Here is a 22,795-nt window from a genome sequence, read left to right as displayed (position 1 = left end):
TGCTTCCATTGTATTAAAGGTTGAATTTAAAACTTTTGTTTCTACGGTTTGAACCATGGACAAGGACCTTTGTGTATATGGACTTAAACTTAGCAATGAAAAGTTTTAAACTCAACCTTATTGGAAGCAAGTTCTTGTCATTTTATATCAAATTTGTACATATTATCTCTTTATTCTAGTCTTCCCATGTAGCCTGCATATATGTGTAGTTACTCTGATCTCTATTACCATCTTTATTGCATAACAACATGCCTTCTAGTCTTCCCATGTAGCCTGCATATATGTGTAGTTACTCTGATCTCTATTACCATCTTTATTGCATAACAACATGCCTTCTAGTCTTCCCATGTAGCCTGCATATATGTATAGTTACTCTGATCTCTATTACCATCTTTATTGCATAACAACATGCCTTCTAGTCTTCCCATGTAGCCTGCATATATGTGTAGTTACTCTGATCTCTATTACCATCTTTATTGCATAACAACATGCCTTCTAGTCTTCCCATGTAGCCTGCATATATGTATAGTTACTCTGATCTCTATTACAATCTTCATTGCATAACAACATGCCTTTATAGCAAGCAATGTGGTAAAGCACAAAGTGATTAAAATCTGATATACACTGTAGTGTACGTACTCGACACAATTTCTTTTTAGCTCTTAAGAGTCTTATGTTTACTGTTGTTTGTTCTTTTGTGAATGCCCATTACCTACATTTGACACAATACCATAGGTGTTCTTGAGCCACACAAGAGCGCTGAGTGAATTCACTCAACAAATGAGAACGTATAATGTGTTGAAAGTATATGTACTTCAGGTGCTCTGTTTGAAAAAAGCTCGAGCAAAGAGAGCACAGAAAATGATGTCATCGTTAAATGGTTATATTGTTTGGTGGTTCTCTTTCTTTCAGTTTCGAACATTGAGTGATGTATTATATTGTTAGATGGATTCTAGTTGGCTACATGTAAGTATGAGATTGGGTTTGGTATTGTGTCAGATGTATGTAACGAGTGCTCACAAAAGAACAAATGACAGTAAAAGTAAAAGAGCCAAAAAGAAATTGTGCCGAGTACACTACATCGGGTTTTAATTAGATTGGGTAAAACATACATAAATACTAACACACAGAAATCATGTAAATACAATCCTTTTGCTGACTGCCCAAGAACTGTTTACATCGACAAGAAATTTTTCCAAGAGGAAGTTTGGGTAAAATATGTAAAAATCTACTTTAATTGTCATTTAAGGAATGAAAATTTGAATTATTTAATGACAAAGAAGAAAAAAGCACCTGAGATCATCATACCACTAGTATAAGTATGCACAATGCAGTAGAGTAATGTGCCCGTTGTTAAAGGTCAAGATGTGTGGCTCTCAACTGGCTCCTTGTAGGGTAGTAGTTAAATGGCTTGAGACTGTCAGGAAATCCCACTGGAGACTGAGGATTTTTCTGTAATCGACTCAAACCCAAATGACTAATTATTGAAATTGGTGTTGATAAATACGTACCACATACAGCAGCTTCATTTGTCCACTGTCCATTATAACAAGTCCTAGTTGTGAGACCTTGTAACTTATACTTAAAAATATCTGTACATCTCTGAGTTATTAAACCACCATGTGGAAAGTATCTTTGTGTATATTCATCTAATGGCTTGTGGTTGTAGAATATAGTCACATTTGGATTATTTGTTGGGCGATGACATAGACGGGTATCAACTGGGATATACAAAGTAGAAAAAAAACATATATTACTGATTTTACTTACATTATTCTATATTCACCTACCGATAATACATTCTCTATTGTTATTCATACTCACACGCATTCAATGTACAGTCTTACACACATTCACTTGTACATGCAATATATTCTACACGCATTCAATGTACATGTGGCCTCACATGCATTCAATGTACATCCTTACACGCATTCACTTGTACATGCAATGTATTCTACACGCATTCACTTGTACATGCAATATATTCTACACGCATTCACTTGTACATGCAATATATTCTACACGCATTCACTTGTACATGCAATATATTCTACACGCATTCAATGTACATGTGGCTTCACATGCATTCAATGTACAGCCTTACATGCATTCACTTGTACATGCAATATATTCTACACGCATTCAATGTACATGTGGCCTCACATGCATTCAACGTACAGTCTTACACGCATTCACTTGTACATGCAATATATTCTACACGCATTCAATGTACATGTGGCCTCACATGCATTCAATGTACAGTCTTTACACGCATTCACTTGTACATGCAATATATTCTACACGCATTCAATGTACATGTGGCCTCACATGCATTCAATGTACAGCCTTACACGCATTCACTTGTACTATTCTACATTTCCTGCTGTATTTCTCATTCATTTACAGAGTCTCACACATTTGTGTGCATTGCAAATTCTCTTTTTTTCATTTGCACTTCCAGTACTTTTACTCATCACTATCTGTTTATTCAGCACACTTTTGCCACATGTTTTTCACATTTGTTTATTCGATCACACTTTCTGCAGGTATACACTAATTCGAACATCCCTAAGGCTTTGAGATGACTATAACATGCTGAATGACTTTTCATCATGTCAAGAAGGAGTTATTACTCAAACAGGCACTTCAGTATCTTTAAAATAACTTTAGGTAGGGGTACGATGCTTCATGGACTAGAAATATTTGAAATACGCCCAGCAGCTGGTTGAATAACAGAACTTTTTATTGAATTAAGGCAATATTCGCCTAGCCATCAATTTGCCAATGAAACTGCTGTTGGAAAGTACATACTCCAGGACCAATCAAATCTGTGTCCTGCAGTCTTTTATAAATAGGCCAATAACCAGGTACACCAATATAGTATTAAATTGCTTTATACCAGTGTGGAAGTCGCAATTACATGGTATAAATATGAATGTTAATACTATCTCTACATAAGCAAGTGCTTGTGTTTTGCACCCTACTTCACTATGGTATCAACGACAATGTTGAAAATTCCATCTTCCATCCATTCCAATTTAATGAACTGTTTTAATGATCTAGTGAAAACCATTGAACAATGATTACCCATGTACACAGAAAAGGAGGTTGTTATTTTGTACATGTACATACCACAAGTAGGGAATAGATGTATCCAACGTCCATCTTGACATTCAGTATAAGAAAACCCATCAAGTCTGTAGTTGCTGAAACAAGAGAAATCAACACGAACTTCATTGGGAAAGTCTTGGTTTCGTCCATCATATATCTGTCCATTGATACGTACCGTACCGTTTTCTAATAACGGTAGCTTTGTACAGGATCTGTCACTATCTTCAGGGTTGGTTTGGCCTGCAATGAAAGTACATGTAAATGCTAGTTATCAACTGTAGTACGGGTCTGCGGGCCCATTTAGTGATTTTTAGCAGGATACTTTTGGGTATACCATCTGTCATTTTTTATTATTACTAGCATCAATGCATGCATACTACACTATTAGTGGACAGTGGTATAATTTTACACTGCAGTGCAATCCAAAAATATTTTTTTTTACATATCTGCATGCAAATAATATACAAAAGCTAGAGAGCACAATTGTTCCTTACACATGAGATCACATACTCATATAGTATGAATTTTATGGAACATAAATGTAAATCGTAACAGAACCCAATGGCATGTGAGTGCCAGTGTGGGTAATCAGAGGCATTTGCATGTGTGCTTACAGTGTTTCCTACTGTACTTTCACTTGCTATGTTGATGAAAGTACGACTACAGAGAACACTGCAAGTACTCATGCAAATACCCTAAGTACATGTACACCACATTTGTACTCATGCCGAAATTGAGGTGCTGTCATATAATATTCATGCAATGTCCTATATAATGAAAGACAAACAGTTTTGCCATGTGTCAATCTGATATAGTAACTGTTTATGAGTTAATTATCGTTTGAGTCACCATAATTTAAAGGGATACGGCAACATCAAATTTCTGTGTGTCACATATAAGAAAATTATGTACATTGGTGTAGCATTAAAAAGGCACAGCACAAGTGGTGCATTAAACTGTGGTAATTATAGTCAGAGATTTATTTGTCAATTTAAGTGGACAAAGATCAGACCCTCAAGCCCAACTTAGTGTGATTATATCTGTGTCCAGCACACAATTGGTTATGGTGAATTCTGATTTACATAAATTGCCCATTTATGATTTACAGACTATATTTTTTAAGTACATGTTATGCGATAATTTTAGATAAAATATAATTTTAAGACTAATCACTTATCTTTGGACATGTTAAAACATCACATTAAATTCTCAAATTGTCATGTTTATTTCAATTACCACAATATGTTTCAATTACTTCTTTAACTGTTTTCTATGCGAAATACTTTGATATCACATTGTCTTAAACATCACAGTGGATGTAGATTTATAAATATCATAATACATACTGATTCTGCAAACAGGAACTGCACCACCAAGCCATTCATCATTTAAACTATCACAGACCAATTCAGTTACACCATAAAGATCATAGCCTGGGTCACAATCAAACTGTGCAACTGTCTGCTGTAAGCCACGTGAACTAAATCTTCTTACATAGTTCACTCTACCATTTTGAATATCTTGAAGAGGAGTACAGCCTTCTGATATGATAAGACAAAACATAATTGCAATATAAGTATAAATGACTTTCACTCTTTGCAAAATCACATCAAATATGAGGTATTATGTATATGGGGGCAAGCAATCTACTTGAAATATACAGCATAGCCAAATAAAAGACAATGACAATAGGTGAGAAGAGATACATATTACATCACGATACACATCGGGTCAAAAATAATATCTGAAACATTCAGAGAGCATTTGGCCAACATACAGACAATGTATGAAGTGATTATGACAGTAGAAAGTACACACAATATGTGGATGGACAAAACCTGGCAGTACAGGAATATCATATAAGGAATTGTTTAATTTCCTAAAAAAATATCATCAAAATAGAGCTGTTTATAAAGTGTCAGACAATAGTAATCACCTTGTTTACACTCAGGAATGCGTGCATCACTGACTGGATCTAAGACTGGAACTGTACTCCATCTACCATTGTGACATACATGTACTTCATCTCCATTCTCAAGAACAAAACCATCAAAACATCCAAAGTGAATACGAGTACCATCTTCAACTTGATTTGTATCATCATCCAGTGGTGTAACAAGTTTCAAAGGAGGCACGATATCTTCTGAGATTTCACAAGGAGCTGTTTGTAAAACAAAAAGTTACTTACTTTATAAATAGTTTTTTACAAACATTCTATTGCATTGTTGGTTGATTATTGTCATGTGTGTTTGATATTTTACCGTGAATTTACCGTGACTTTACGTGGGGTAGGAAGCCATTAAGGCTTTTAAAGACCCCTTACTGTTCTGAGGTGGTTATCAATACACGCTTTAAAATGATTAACTGATATATTAGCAATAACCCTTTCTGGTAAAGTGTTCCAAATGTCTGCGACACGTTGACTGAAAAAATATTTACGTATATCCAGTCTGGATCTGTCCTTAAATAATTTCAAACTGTGTCCTCTTGTTGTCAAAGTAGATACGTTGAAAAACACAACTGGATCAACGAGAGTATGCCCATGGAAAAGTTTATACACTTCCAGCAAATCTGCTCTGATCCGTCTGGTTTCTAAAATTGTCAGTTTCAATTCGCGTAACCTGTCCTCATAATTCAAGCACCAAGCTGCGGAATCATCCTGGTGAACCGACGCTGCACAATTGTCTCACTAAGACTAATCTGCCAATTGTTTTTATTTAATGTTTTAATCAATACAGTTCAATATAGTTCAATATAATTGTATACCGGTACATGTCATGCTTTTTACTCCATTATCAGTAATGTTTTCAACACTAAGCAATCATGGAAACCTCATAATGTAACTTGAACTTACATATCATAATAAAACATAATGAGTAAATTACATTAATGTTAAAAGCTTTTAATAGAAACTTACATGATATACATGATTGGCAATTTGACTACTATTAGGAGCATTATAATTTCTACAATTCCAAATTCCTTACCTTCCATACACCTTGGTCTGGTAGGAATAAAGTCTCCATTAAGGCAGGATATTTGTCCAGATGACGGATACGTCACTTTATTATCCAAACAGTTAAATGATATACTTTCTCCTGATGCAATGTAATTACTTCTGATATCTATGTAACGAAATCCAATTATTGGCAGTAAACAGCGTTCTGTAATTATAATATTTAGAGACCATGGCAGTTTTAAAGACAAATCATAGTTATAAGTTGTTGTATTTTGCTATATTTTTGGGATCATATATATATTAAGGTGTAAAAAACAATAAATGGTTTAATGAAAAAAAAGTCTTTCTCTTTCTTTTTCTTTACCTCTCGGTAATTGTTAATTTTGACTAAATTTCAAAATGGCTCACTCTGTTCATTTATATATCTGCTGAACTCTGAACTAATCTGACTGGGCTCCTTCTGGTCACAAGAAATACACAAAGTGTTTACAGCACGCCTTCTATTATGATTGAATTTTGAAGCAGTACCCCATTCACAACTTTCTAAAATATTGGTTACTGTTTCAGACCAATTCAAAACTTTTCAATCCAACTTACTTTACCTTATTGTGTCCAGTTCATACACAATTTCAAAGCAATAATTGTCTCACTAAGTCTAATCTGCCAATTATTTTCATCAAGGAAACTCTATTGACTCAAATCTCACTGATGACATTATCTTGCCTTTGATTGATAGTATTAATAATTTTTGGTATATGTGTTTTGACCAAAAATAACATATTTGATTCGAATATTTTGCCTTTATAAATTACCAGTGCCAAATATTAGAGCATTGAGTCTAGCTGATTTGTAACAAAGTCTTTTCGCCAAATATTCACACATGTTGTTATCATTATCTTGAACAATACCTTGTACAGCTTCAACAAGAAGAGAATTTGTCTTCCAGAAATTAACTTTGGGTGATTCACATAGAAATATCCAATGACATACTCTCATGCTATGACATTCAGCCATAAACAGCGGAAATATACTATAGCAAAGAACAGAATATTTCAAATTCTACAAGTCAAACTGCTAAACCAGTCATCATTTAAAAATTTAAAATGAAAAATTTGAAAAACAACTGGGTTGTGGTGGATGTATTTGGTACATTTGAACTATCTTGCACATTTATCTTTCTTCCAGGTTAGTCCATTTCAAATGCAGCTACTGCCCTGTTACCATGACAATCTGCCCTAGCTCAAAATGTGTTTTAACTATTATTTCTGGGACTGTTTAAATCAAGTTATCACTTTAATCACTTACTAAAAGTGCTAGTGTAATCATTATTAGAATGTGTAGACAGTAGACTTACTTGGTTTACATTCAGGTAATTCTGGGCCTGGGTGCCATCTACCAAACCAACATCTGATCTCTTTACTCTCTAAATTTTCATAGCCTTCCATTTCATATCCATCTTGACATCCATAGGTCAGCGATGAACTATGATCTAATCTGGACTGGTCTGGTATAACACTACTATGGTCTGGTCTGTTGTCAGCATCAAGTGGACAGGAAGCTATATACATTCAATAAATTAAATAAAATAATAATAACACTCTGGATCTGGATACATCGGCACTGCCTCCATAGGAGGAGTAATATCACACCAAGGAGGGGGGGGGGGGGGGGGGGGGTTAAAGTTTGGAATACCACAATAATTGATTCTGGATCTGGATACATAATTGGCACTGCCTTCTTACGAGTATCACGCCAATGGGACAATAAGACATGTTTGACGTAAAAACAAGTCATTGAAAATGACAGAATCCCCGCTATGATTGGGTTTTAAGGAACTGGCAGTATATGTTGTCATTTTCAAACCTGGTTAATGTTGTTTGGCCTCATGTGGTTGTTTTTGATACCACTACTCTGTTCAAGCATGTCTGAGTTATGGCTTTGGACATGAAAACTGCACCAACAAAATGGTTGCCAGGCAGCCATATCAGATTGTATCACGACGAAAATGGATAATGCACATGTATGTCACAGAACACTGTGCTAATACCAACTTTGAATGAGATCTGTTCAAGCATGTCTGAGTTATGGCTTTGGACATGGAAAATTCGCAAACAAAATGGCTGCCAGTCAGCCATATTGGATCGTATTACGACAACAATGAATATGCACATGTATGTCATATAACACTGTCCTAATACCAACTTTGAATGAGATCTGTTCACGCATGTCTGAGTTATGGCTTTGGACATGGAAAATTCGCAAACAAAATGGCTGCTAGGCGGCCATATTGGATCGTATCATAAAACAAATTGACGTGCATATGTATGCTATAGTATGTTGCCCCTGTACGAAGTTTGAAAAAAATCGGTCCAGACATCTCCAAGAAATGGCTGCAGATGGACGGACGGACGGACGGAGGGACAGACAGAACCCAATCCATAAGTCCCCGTTCGGACTTCGTCCGGCGAGGACTAATAACCAAAGATATGTGCATTTTGCAACGTTATCGCCAACACAACTGTACATTGTAGGCCACCTACACTACTCGGACCACACTAATGTTCTACGGAAGATACGCTCACAGTTGACCATCTACTTTTATTAAAAAGTATTCTCTGGAACTTTTAAAGAACCTACACTATTACCAAAAAACTTGCATTTTGTAATAATTATGAAAGGTTACATCAAAATCTGATCAAAGTTGACATATAACCGAAGTGGGTAGACAAGGTGACAGCTAGACTGTGCCCATGAATGTCACCTGATGATAGAGTGGGGCAATGCATGAAGCCCACTAGCAGGCTGTGCTTTTTTATTTTTCCTGTATTCGCTTTGAATTCCTGGGCATATAAACCATTATTATCTGATGTCACTGTACCTCTTCATTTGTTGTATCACCGTTTGTGCCATTTCTGCAACGTGACACTCATCTTAATGCGACCCCTGGTTCACGATGCAGAAACGGCACTCATGGCAATACGATGATATCAGGTAATAACCTCATGGTACATTGTACTATGTATCACATATCATATATCCAACATATGATTTCATAGCTATCCTAGACTACAACAATTACACAACATCTCAAACTGTGACACACCTTGTCCATTTCTTACATGGTGATTTGATACATGGTCACATGGTATTGACAATATCAGATTCACAACTATTCAACTCAAAATGACAACAATTTTCTATATGGGCATTATCACAAAAAATGAAACAATGACTGAAGTCAATTGCATATGCGTACATTTTCCACAGCAGATGAATATGGTGTCGCCTGCTACAGATGGATGTGTACATGTATGCTTGAAATGTACAAATTTCATGATTTATAATATTTTCTGCAGACTACTTGCAACCCTTAGAGCCTGCATCAGAAAGAGACTTGGAGAGAACAAATTTGGCAACTAAAGGAGTAAGCTTTTTAAATTTGCAGATTCCTGTGTTGTTGTGGAACAGCCTTCATTGCACATGTTTATGTCATGTGGTACCTCTACTGAACTGCACATACACATATCTCAATTCAGGAGGATTACATTACATGTTGACTGATCTTACTCAGGCAACATCATACGTGAGTTTCCCTCAAGCCTGTCGGTCACCACCACAACACAGACTGTTTCCCAAGGGCAGAGACCCCACACAGACTGTTTCCCTTGGCTCCTCAAGGAAACAGACATATGATGTTGCCCTAGCATCAGTCAACATGTCAATGATTGTGTATAATGTAAATGTACCACAGCAAGTACAATGTAGGCCTTTATTTGTTTGTCTAAGTCAAAAAAACTATATTATGAACTTAAAGTATAAAGTTACCAATGAAGATGAACACTGAAAGTTATGGTGATCATAAGCATTTAAGACTCTTAACCCTTCTTGCTATCACTATAGTTGGCCTGTTACCATAGTAATCACATCATATTCAAAATGTCAGGATTTCAATATTAGCCATTTACCTTCCACACAGTCTGGTTCAACATCTGCACCAGTCCATACTCCAAACTGACAAACTCTCTGTTCACCACCATTCACTTCATAGCTGCTGCTCTGACAATCAAATGTAGCGATGGTTCCATGTGGACGAGGTCTTCTGTAATTATCATAGCTAACTATACCTCGGTATGGCACAGGAAAACTATTACATGGAGCTGAAACACATTAAAAGTAAATATTTTGTTTGTACTGTCATTTTTGAGTGTGTGTGTGTGTGTGTGTGTGTGTGTGTGTGTGTGTGTGTGTGTGTGTGTGTGTGTGTGCGCGCACGCACGTGTGTGTGTCAGGGCTCAAAATTAACTTAACCCAAAATACCACAATTTTCACTCGCCCAAAGGACAAACCTACTTGCTGATAATATTTGATAAGTCTTATTCATAATAAGTGCTTTCATAAAGTTATACACTTAAAGTCATTTGAAACGCTAGGACTTTCCATGAGTATTGAAGTTCTTTCCATGATAATTTGAAGTAAATCAATGGCATTTTATAATGGAGTGTTGTAATTTCCAATAAATACTCACATGTATATTTATAATTTCTTTTTGTTGGTAAAAAGTTAGTTTGGACCTCATCTTAAGAAATAAGGTCTTGGACCATTTTTAGGATAACTAAACAAATAAAAATCTCCTACATTCATAATGTACACTCAGATAACTGGTGCCGGTGTTTGTTATTGTTTTGTTCTGCTGCTACATTATTTTCTTTACATTTGATCAAGTTCAAACCTTGTAAATTAGTAATCAAGAATTCATAGTTGCCATTGCTGTATGTTTATAAAGTGCAGTTTATTACTTTCTAATGGGTCAACAGCTGACATAGTGTGATCAATGCAAAAGAATGTCATTTATTGCTTTGTTTTTTGAGAAGATTTTTTTTGAGTATTTTAATTCTTCTGCCTATCCCATGTTCCACACATGCAGTATGGAGACATAAACCTTCACCATGATGCCTAAAGAACTACTGAACCTGAACACCCTGGAATCTGGAATCTGGAATCTGGAATCTGGAAATTGTCATTTTTATCTTTATTGTAATAACTATAATAGCATTGCTGAAGACAACAATAATTACATTTTTTCAATGATAAAAATAAACATTAGGATTCTGGATTCCAGATTCCAAATACCAGATTCCAGAGTTTCCATGTTACACAATTTACCTGCTACACATTCTGGTAATTCACCGAATTGTCCATTATCGCACCAAACGTTTTGATTTCCTCTTAGTTCATATCCATCATCACACTGATACCTGACAGAGTTTCCTGATTCCACTTCCTGGTATTCAGAATAACCTGGATAGAAGTCACCATTCACTGGAGGAGCTCCTACTATGCAAGATGCTGTATAGAAATCAAAAACATTTTCTCAGACACGTTTGATTCCTTTTGATTTGCAAGAAATCTGTGCATTATAGTCTGTAATTTTGGGTTTACGATAATATTATATTTAGCAATATCAGACACAAACACTATATATTACACCTGATATTTATAATGATATTGTGTTTATGTTTATGATGATATAATTGTGTTTATGTTTATGATGAACAATGAAATGTTTTTCCTTGTTAACTCAATAAACAAATTCACACAATCCACATACATTAACTTTTCAGGAACAATATTCAACATATGCAATGTGTTGCAATTTACTATCATGACTAAATTTCAGTACCTCCCCGTTTGTAGGGTTGTACACTATATCCATTATTAAGCTCTGGCTATATTGATAGAGTACTGGGGAGGGGGAGGGGAGGGGAAAACTAACCTGATAATGTATGCACCAAGCAAGACTAGCTTCAAAGATCTGTTGTTCTTTCCACTTACTATATTTACTCGGGTTTAATAGCGCCCTAACATGGACAAACGCCCAGTGCTTTTGTTTAGACAATGCCTATTTTTAGTATAGTGCAATTTACTGTTCATCCCCACCCTCCTGACCATGTATTTGTTCATTTGTTCATGAAGGAAGACTGGGAAGCCCACAATATCTAATATGCTCCAACAACTGGATCTTTCAGACTACAATACTTAGCCAGTCTAACACTGATACAATATATACGTCTATCCTGGCTAATCTGATAATTAAACATATTTATGCTCTGACCCGGATTAACACCAAATCCTGGTTTAGCTTGAACAAGGCATGCACTTAATAGTATCCCTGACTAATGATTCAATGTATGCCTAAATTTGGCTAAACTGTAACAAATTATGCATATTTCCAGACTAAGCTCTTGCATTCTTATTGACACAATATAGGCTGCTCAGACTTTCATGCTTCGAGCGATCATCAGACAACTAAAGTTGGGATTGTCAAAATCGGTACATACACTTAATGTTTGTATGTATATACAGTATTGCTTAACAATATATTGTAACCTCTGTTTCACTGAGAAACTTTGTATAATCAATGCTGAAAAGAGTATGTTACTGAACAAAAAATCCGAACTGGTCTTGAAATGTCTCCATGCAGGCAAATACTCGCTCGCCAACTACAGAAGTAAACTTCCGTAAGGAATAGTTTAGTCTGACCATCTTGTTACGCAATATATACATACAAACATAAGTGTATGTACCGATTTTGACAAACCCAATTTAGTTGTCTAAAGATCGCTCAAAGCGTGAAACTCTGAGTAACGACTTATTAGATCCTTATTCTTTTGAATTAAGTCTATATATATATGTATAAAATATATACTATGTATAAATCAGAGATTACTTTCACTGTTACACACACATACTACTATTACTACATGTAGTGGTAATTGCACTGCAGTACAATACTGAAAACATTATTGCATACCAGTGCATGCAAATGATATGCAAATAAGAGTGTACTCATTCATTGTACACGAAAGCGTGTGATTGCACAGTATGATTTTTATGGAAATTTGGAGTTTTGGATAACATATGACAGAAGTCCATTCCGTGTGGGTTACAGTGTGGGTACTCCGGGGTATCTGCACTCATGCTTGCAATGTTTTCTGTTGCACTTTAACTCGCTGCACTAGTGAAAGTATGGCCGCATAGAACACTGCAAGCACTCATACAAATACCCTGAGTACACGCTTTCACGTCATGAGATTCTATCATAGTATATATCTGTCTATATACTGTTCATAATACCTTCAATACAAAGATCTTCCTGTGGATACCATTTCCCTGCTCTACATGTCAGAATACCATTTCCATTTAGGGTCCTTCCTTCAATACATGTAACCGTTGCTCTATTTCCATCAGGGTAGGTACCATCAAAATTACTATGGCCTAAATAATGGATTCTTTGGTACACATCATTCCTATCAGGAACATCACCACATGGATCTGAAAATCATTAAATAATCTTAAACATATAATTTCACATGTCCATAGCATTACAAAAACAACCTCAAACTTTGTTCTGTGTTGAAAAAAAGACGAAATCATTATCTATAATTCAAACAATATAATTCTTTATAGAGCTTTCACAGGAAGTAAACACCTTGATGTACAATGTAAGTACCAAGGCAGTAACAGTGTTGCAAAAGCAACAGGGAGTTGGTTGTTGTTGCTAAGGCCATTATAGTCATGGTTGCTAGGAATATGTGTCAGTATGTCTTGAAGCATCTTCAGTTAGATTGACATCTTAAAAATAAATATTCCTACCAAATTTCAAACTTGTAACAAGAATAGTTTTGAGTTTTAAGTTTTCACCAAAAAATTACAATTTAATACTTATTTTAAATACCAATGATGTCATGAGGAACCTAAAGTCATCATGTCTTGGATAAATCTGAATTCATACATACCTACATCATCATGGCAAACCCACCTAGAATTTTTTACTTTAAGTTTTCGACAAAAAATTCCATCTTTTCATCATATTTTTCTTTAGCAGTTCTTTATCTAGTCATGCCTAGAGACATCCTCAACAATGTCCACACAAATCTATGAAGTACTACATTCAGTTCAAAATCTTTATCCAAACCCAACAAAAAAATTGACCCAACAAAGAATTGAGTGGGGAGCATCTGTTAAGTCACTGCCATAAAGAGGCTAGTGGTTTATGGCTACGAACAAGAATAGGACCACCTTAATAATAATAATAATAATAATAATCAGCATCATCTTTACTCTATTTATACTGGAGAGTTGTTTAAGTACATAAACACTTGTCTCCCAAGAAGTCCAGTGAGGGCCATCCCTCATGGATTCAGTGTCCTGAACAATTCTTGACTTCAAAATCCCATGCAACATACCACCAATTTTCGAGACCAATCCAGTCAGTAGTTTATCAGTTTATCTTTTTCACCAAAAAAAAGTTATTTAGACCTAGTAATTGTTATACCAGTCTAATCCAATAGTAATCATCTTGCCTTGAATAAATTCACAGTGAGACACTGAAAGTAACTTTCCATTTGTAGAACTGTTCAGGCGCTTTTTCATTTTTAAAGGAGTCATAAGTCTTAAATTATTTAGTTATGAAAATTTCTACTCACAGTCAACAAAATCCCAAATTTCTGCTGACGTCTTGTCAGCAACATCAGGAGTGTACTATTCACAGATGTCTTGGAATAGACACATCAAATGAGCTTGACAGAAACAGCTGAGATCTCCATGCCTGCAACCTGTTTTAAAGTGGGCTTCTTGTGGTGAATACATATGGCTTCTTTCAACCTTTGTCTGTAAAGTTGTTCTTCATTATCTAACATTTTGACATTCTTCATATCACACTTGTATTGTGACTTCCTTCAAGTGTTCTCCTATTGCGGATAATGGTTGACACTAACATCCCGAGCTAACGCGGTGGTTGACGGCCACTACACACCCCCAAGATAACACTGTGGTTGACAGCAACTAATTTTGTAGTACACCCCTGACAAGACATCAGCAAAAATGTGGGATTTGCTTTCAAGAATTTTTTTGACTCTGTGAGTACAAATTTTCATTACTATGTATGAACCCAGAGTCCATGAACATTCATTCATGCATTACTTGGTATCACCTGAGGTTTTACTACTTAAAAGGCCAAAACTATATGTATCAGTGGTTTCTAACAGTGGGGCTATAGTACAGGCTAGTAATACTACATTTTTACAGATGAAAAATTGATAGAATTATTAATTTTTGTGGTGAAATAAATCTTATTTTGTGTGTGGTCTTGATCAATTGACCGATTGATTTTTGTGGTTGCAAATGCCCCAAGTACGCCATACTAATGCATGTCATGGGGTTCTGTCATAGTATTTATTGTGCATCCAATTTCCAATTATGGAAAACATGCTAAGTTTTGGCACATGTACTTTTATTTTTAAGTCATTTACACACACACACACACACACACACGCACGCACGCACACATACATACATATAGACACACAGACACACACACATACGCATACACACATACATATAGACACATGCACACACACACACAGTCAGACAGACAGACAATTGATTATAGAACTACTGAACCATGGTCGTGCTAAAAACAGGTTTTGTTAAATGCTAAAATTTGTAATGAATCATTTGAATAGGCTAGTCTTGCTATGTAATAAGAGTTGTGACAGTATGAAAAACAAGTCTTCATAGAAGACCCCCCCCCAAAAAAAAACCCAAACAAACAAAAAACTTTACTTCTATGTGACTGAATCATCATCAATGAAGGCATGATTTAAAAGAAGTTAGTGGCAACAAATACATACTACAAAGTGTATAATACAGGAAATTGCTGAATACTGATAATAGAACCAAGGCCAAAGGTCAATGTCTCAAAAGGGAGCTTACACCTGGTGATATGGGGTTGACACTTGAATGTTGATGTTTTTGAGGTATGCAGTAATATAGTCATTTTTCATTACAAACATGACTGCCATTCACTAAAAATTACATGAGTACCAAAAATAATGAGAACAAGCGAGAGAGAGAGAGAGAGAGAGAGAGAGAGAGAGAGAGAGAGAGAGAGAGAGAGACACACACACACATGGACAGATAGACAGACAGACAGACAGACAGTAAAGACACAGAAACTTTCCTGTGCCTAATACATATAGTACATTTACTCAGAATGTTATATTTTGACTCAATTTGCATATCATTAAGATAGCCACTTTTTCTTGAATCCCTTGACTCTTAATTAAGTATTGAAGATTTCAATAAAGTCACTTGATATAAATTACTTTACACATACAACATATAATCACTTGTCTATATATTTTTATTTCTTTACATAAATTAAACACAGTACACCTATACACAACTGAGTTGAAAGTTTAAATGAAACAGAAAACACCTCTCGAACATTGCACTTAATTATAACAAACATTTCTGAAGAATATATATCTTAAATCAAAGTTTTGTCGTCTTGTTGTACAAGATTTGATAAAAGACATACAAAAAATGTAAATTCACTTTCAGTGAGACTGATGTCCCCGTTCAAAAAAGTTAAAAATAGTATGGGTGGCTGTCAGCTGTAAAATATGATTTGGCAGCCATTTATCAAAATTATGAGATCTTAAGCATAATAGCCTTGCACACTTAATGTATGTTGGAAATCTTGGTAGAGTCTAGAGCTCCCTAACACACATATTTTTATATGGTGGAATTTATCTATGTACAGTTTAGGGCTCCCTAACATACATATTTTTATATATTGGAAATCTATGTACAGTTTAGGGCTCCCTAACACACATATTTTTATATGGTGGAAACCTATGTACAGTTTAGGGCTCCCTAACACACATATTTTTATATGGTGGAAATCTATGTACAGTTTAAGGCTCCCTAACACACATATTTTTATATGGTGGAAATCTATATACAGTTTAAGGCTCCCTAACACACATATTTTTATATGGTAGAAATCTATATACAGTTTAGGGCTCCCTAACATACACACATTTAGTCTATCATGACAAATTTAACAAGTAACAGACTGATTTCCATGGCAAAAACCACTGACATGAAATAAGCAGAAATTTTAAGAATAATAATAAATGTAAATAATTTACCTTATAGGTATTTGAAGGAACTGAGTTGTTGGCATATTTTTAATGCATGTGAAAATAAATTATAATTTTCTCTTCCAGTCTTCTACTTTGAGTAGAGTGTACAGTACAAATAACTTAACAAATAGTTAATATGCAAAATTTGTAAAATAAAAGGAAATTTTTTTTTCCTTTTTGAGTATGATGGTTTTGATAATGGATCATTTGATCAAAAATATGTTAATGATGGTATGTTTTAAACAAAACATGACACACAGAGTAACAAGACAAAACTAAATACTTATCCAATGGCATAAAAATTATCTTATCAAAAAAAACTATTCTGTATAAATTACTTCTAAGTGTGTTTGACTAGATTAAGATTTTTGTATTACATTATTTAGTACTAGGTGTATTTTATTTTATATGGATCTCTTAGTTCTACAGTGGAATTAATTCAGTTGTGTATGAATGTTTGCTGTCACCACTCCCTACAACACCTGGTATTTTGCTAGCAGCCATTTACTTTAACAGAAGTACTGCCAGAAAAAAAGCACAAACTATTATTGGGTTTTATATGAGATGATGTTAATAGTGTCACCACATGATTAGAACCACCTCGGAGAGTTGAGCTGTACAATGTAAACACAAAGGGATACATTTCAAGATGGACAATAGACAAGGGATACATTTCAAGATGGACAATAGACATACCGTATCTAGGGGTGACCCTATTTTCTTTCTGTTTTTCATTACCCGACCGACCCAAATTTTCCACACCAACATTGCCAAAAATGTTTTCGCCCGCCCTTAATATTTTGCAGAATGGCGCCCTCTCTGGCAAGAATAAGCAAGTGTCTGGACTGCTAATGTCATTTACAGTCATGGCAGCATTGACAACACTTGTTCACAAACAGAACATTTTTTTTCATGACAAAAGTTATTCAAGCAGGAGGGCTGAGAACATGCCAATTATGTAGAGAAGCTGGGAAAGGGCTTGTTATCTGGAATTCAATAAAAAGGAGATAGAGCAGAGGAAAAGGAGAGGCAGAGAAATATGAAGAACCTGATTTTTTTAGTTTTTTTAGGTTTTTTTTAATATCGACCGACCTACAGTTGCCATGAAAAAGTAATGAGAAACATTTTTAACAATAGTGTCACCCTAAGTGGGTTTGGATGTTGCTGGAAGAAATCCTAATAAATTTTAGGTTTGAATATGGCCGTTGCAGCAAAAAGCCTGGCATTGTATGTGAATGGCAGTTGCAAAATTGCCACATACCTGGATTCTAGATTATTTAGATAGCTTTCAATGGTTGTACACATCATGTACATGTACAAATTTGACACTTACTAGATAGCTTTCATTGGTTGTACACATCATGTACATGTACAAATTTGACACTTACTAGATAGCTTTCATTGGTTGTACACATCATGTACATGTACATATTTGACACTTACTAGATAGCTTTCATTGGTTGTACACATCGTGTACATGTACAAATTTGACACTTACTAGATAGCTTTCAATGGTTGTATACATCATGTACATGTACATATTTGACACATACTGGATAGCTTTCAATGGTTGTATACATCATGTACATGTACAAATTTGACACTTACTAGATAGCTTTCATTGGTTGTACACATCATGTACATGTACATATTTGACACTCACTAGTACCATCTTTATCAGCTTAATACAATTAGTCCTAAATTGACAATTTGATATTAAAGATGGTAATTATTAGGTACTTTACAGTTTTGGCACCCATCCCAAGATCAATCGACAATTGATATATAAGATGGTACATGATACACTTTAAATATTTTATACCACACAAAAAATGTTGGCTACTATCCCTAAATACTGAGATCTGTCTATGTTTTACATTTGGTTTTAAATATTAAGGTCTGTTTAAATTGAGAATTTAGATTTAAACATTGCAAATCTTAGTAACAGTCACTACATGAAAGTGTGGCATTTCCGGTGCCATACACATGACAGCCACAATTGAGAATTTAGATTTAAACATTGCAAATCTTAGTAACAGTCACTACATGAAAGTGTGGCATTTCCGGAGCCATACACATGACAGCCACACTATATGGAATTGCAGTGATTCCAGATTCCCTGCAATTCCATTGTGTGACTGTCATGTATACAGAACTAGAAATGCCACCCTTTCATGCAGTGAGTTATGGCAGAACTATAAAACCATTGAATCATTAAACTTGGTTATAATACATTCTTTTGAAATTGTTTTTCAGTTATCAAAAGTAATTAAATTATTGAATGAAATATCTGCATATAAATTTGCTTAAGAAATCTATATTCAGTGACTAAGTCAAATCTATAGGAATCATTTATTATAATTAATATCACTTATTAATTATTAAATGGGGGTTTGTTTCAACACCCGTGTCTTATCTTTGATTTCTTATCATATATAAATTTATAAAAATGTTAACATTGCTAGTATTGCGATAATCACAGTACTGATACTTAACCCAGGAACACTTCCATCTCCTGCACACATCACATCTTGACACTCAAAATTGCTTGGATTCAAATTGTTTCCATGGGAACGAATGTGTACATTGGATCTCAGACACAATTTGCTAAATTTGTCACATGACACATCAGTTAAGTTTATAACTAATGATATATTAGCAGAGATGAGATTGGCGTTGAGGACTTTCACATCTATGTTTTCATCTGGAGGAAATAAAGATACTTCTCCAACATCATCTTGAATGTTGCCATGGCGATTAGCCACAGAGGCAATGAGGGACCACTTGTGAGCTTTGAGTACATCATAAATAGACTCCCTAGCTGACAGAGAAACTACAACTTGTAGAGAAAAACCACCGCCAATTCTGAAGACTTTGTCTTGTGGATATTGAATAGTGATGTTATGTATCGTCACAGAATTGATGTCACTCGTCGACTCTGTTGTCATTATCACTGGTGGGACGGAGACTGCAGTTTCCATGGTTACCACTATATATAGCCACAGTAGTTGGTAGAATATAGACATATCGGTAAAAGGAACAAAAACCTCTGGTGTACTTTTGGCATTCATTTATTGTTGAACATTAATAATTACATTGTGTTTGAAAGTGATAAGGTTTCTTGGGAAAAGACTTCTCACAGAAGTTGTAAAGTAAGTATAAAGTACTATATGCAACTCATATGAAAGTATATGATATATGGGCATCAGTGATTGATATATGATTTAATACTATCAAATTTATATCCCCCCCCCCCATCCAACCAGTACACCTTTTTCACAGTGTTTTGGCACATCACATGGTTATATCTAATAGCTATGGTAATATGCAACACTGTGAGACATACAGTAACCTTTGGCTCTCACAGCCTATTGGTATGCTACCATACTTTATTGGTAGATAGCATTTAATACATTGCGATATTATTGAAGGCTCAAAGGTATGCTGATCTGACGAAATAGGTATAATGAATATATACAAAATATAACACGTTGTATGCAAATTTGCAATACTATATATGCTAATTCATGGTACATTATTTTATATAAATGCACGTTTTATCACTTTAAAAATATCTGTAAACCTTTTTTATATCTATATCAAAGATTTTGACATCAATTAAAATATATGTAGTTTTTCTTTGACTCTTGTCTAAAATTAAGTTAGGCTGGGCAAAAATATCACTTATTATATACCCAGTATCATTTCATTCATTGGAGAACAATGCCTACTTAATCTGTGTAATAATTTTCCGTATGAAACCTTGGTATACTTTGCCCAAATATGGCAAGTGGGGTGCTTATCAATATCTGTTTGATAGTGATCTGGCTTTGATTTATTTTCTCAATATCTGTCTGCGCACGAAATAATGTTTCACTATTATTATGGTTCAAATGTTGCTTCCATGCTGCTGCATTATAAGCATATATCCTACAGTCAGGCTCTTCAACCATACAACCTCGGTCCACAAAACCCACATCCATTTATACATAAAGTTTAATACTAGGAATTTTTGGTGCCAGAATACATGGTACTGGAAGGATTGATACTTATATACAAATTATATAGTACATAAATTATAGATAACTCACCTGGATTGCATACAGGTTTATATTGTGTCCACTCTCCAACATCACAAGTATTGTACTGCTCTCCTTCCAAGGTGTAACCGTCATCACATGAAAACTGTCGTCTTGTTCCCTGTACAAGATTACTCCTTCTTGGATTTCCTGTTATATGTCCATTATTCAAGAGGAATGTTACACTGCCATGGAGAATGGTCCTATCTGTACTGCACAGAACTGAAGACGAAACAGTGATAGTGTAAGAACACTACTTCTTGGAGTCAATGCAATATGTATGACTGTGTAACTGTGCCTTGGGGAAGGTGCCTATCTGTTGCATATCTTCTTTCCCTGGCTACTTTTCTCTCTTCCAGCTGTAAATAACTCACTCTTTATTGACTAAATAAAGACATCTTGTCCATTCTTCTCCTCTTATCTAAATAACAAGTTTTCAGTCGAATACATACTCCCTAACTGGTGTGTTATATGGCAAAGTTATTGTGCGAATTTGAATAGTTTCTTTAGATACAAAACTGCATAATTCATTGACCAATTTACTATTTGACCTTGAACATGGAGATCAAAGTCAAAGGTCAAGATATAAAAAGAAAGTTTACCTTTGGGTATAGACATTTAAATGGAGTCTTTGTGTATTCAACTTCTTGAGTTAATGTAGAAAGAATTATTTTAGTCATTTCACCTTGAAAATGTTTGTCAAGGTCAAAGATTCATGTCTTGTTAGAAAGCTCATCATTGATAATGAGGGTAGGCACTTGAATGCATGTATCAAACTTTTGGAGATAACAGGCAAAATGTGTTTTTTTTATCAAATATGGCTGCCATTTCGCTGTACAGGTCAAGGTCGCGGAATTAAGTGACGTGCATATGCGTCACAGTCAAACCCAAACCATCATTATAATATCATCATCACTTGTAATGTTTAATTAAAAAAGCTATCAAGATAACCCAAATTAGGCTATTTGACCTTGAAGAAGACTTTCAAGGTCAAATGTCAAGGTCTTAAAAGAAAGCTCATATTTGTTAATATGGGTGTAGGAACTTGAAGGAGTCACTACGTATCATACATCCAAAGTTATGATACATATTGTGAAATTTAACAAACATGGCTGCCATTTGGCCATATTTCATTCTGTCACAAAACAAAGTAACGTGCATACTTGTCTCACATAGTATGTTATCTTTGTGTCAAGTTTGGTTGAAATCGGTTAGTGCAGCATGCTAAAGAAATGAGGGTAAATGCAAGCACGGATGGATCGACAGATGGACGGAACCCAATGTATAAGTCCCCTAATCTTATATTTACCAGGCGATCAGTTTGCTTTATCTCTTATCTTCTGGGCAATTATCACACTGAATAAACACTCAACCATGCACAGATTAGTATAGAACCTCTTATACAGATACTCATGTCTACAGACTTATAGGAGCCTATAGGCCAATGGGCCTATAGGCATACATGTCTATAGAGACCTATAGGTCAACTAGCCTATAGACATACATGTATATGGTGACCTACAGGTCAACTGGCCTATAGATGTACATGTCTATAGAGACCTATAGGTCAACTAGCCTATAGGCATTATCTGTTGACCTATAGGATCCTATAGGTCAATGGGCCTATTTTATTTATTTATTTATTTTCTGCA

The 22,795-nt window shown here is 35.0% G+C and overlaps 1 protein-coding gene across 2 annotated transcripts in view; it reads right to left on the bottom strand.

Annotated features, from left to right (window-relative positions):
- Positions 1–22,795, bottom strand: part of LOC144441074 (sushi, von Willebrand factor type A, EGF and pentraxin domain-containing protein 1-like) — a 47,184-nt gene that overhangs the window by 10,787 nt on the left and 13,602 nt on the right. The window contains exons 10-19 of one of the 2 annotated variants that reach the window (XM_078130598.1): positions 21,156–21,365; positions 13,208–13,405; positions 11,237–11,419; positions 10,039–10,230; positions 7,428–7,631; positions 6,102–6,278; positions 5,051–5,275; positions 4,461–4,655; positions 3,136–3,354; positions 1,512–1,721 (exon numbers count right to left, since the gene is read on the bottom strand). In XM_078130598.1, coding sequence (XP_077986724.1) covers positions 1,512–1,721; positions 3,136–3,354; positions 4,461–4,655; positions 5,051–5,275; positions 6,102–6,278; positions 7,428–7,631; positions 10,039–10,230; positions 11,237–11,419; positions 13,208–13,405; positions 21,156–21,365 — 2,013 coding nt within the window. The remainder of the gene's footprint in view (positions 1–1,511; positions 1,722–3,135; positions 3,355–4,460; positions 4,656–5,050; positions 5,276–6,101; positions 6,279–7,427; positions 7,632–10,038; positions 10,231–11,236; positions 11,420–13,207; positions 13,406–21,155; positions 21,366–22,795) is intronic. The other variant, XM_078130599.1, reaches the window with a different exon arrangement.

The sequence above is a fragment of the Glandiceps talaboti genome, chromosome 10 (genome assembly GCF_964340395.1).
Source record: "Glandiceps talaboti chromosome 10, keGlaTala1.1, whole genome shotgun sequence".
Classification (NCBI taxonomy): domain Eukaryota; kingdom Metazoa; phylum Hemichordata; class Enteropneusta; family Spengelidae; genus Glandiceps; species Glandiceps talaboti.
The sequence above is the reverse complement of the archived record's forward strand: the minus strand, read 5'-3'. Positions and strand labels throughout refer to the sequence as shown.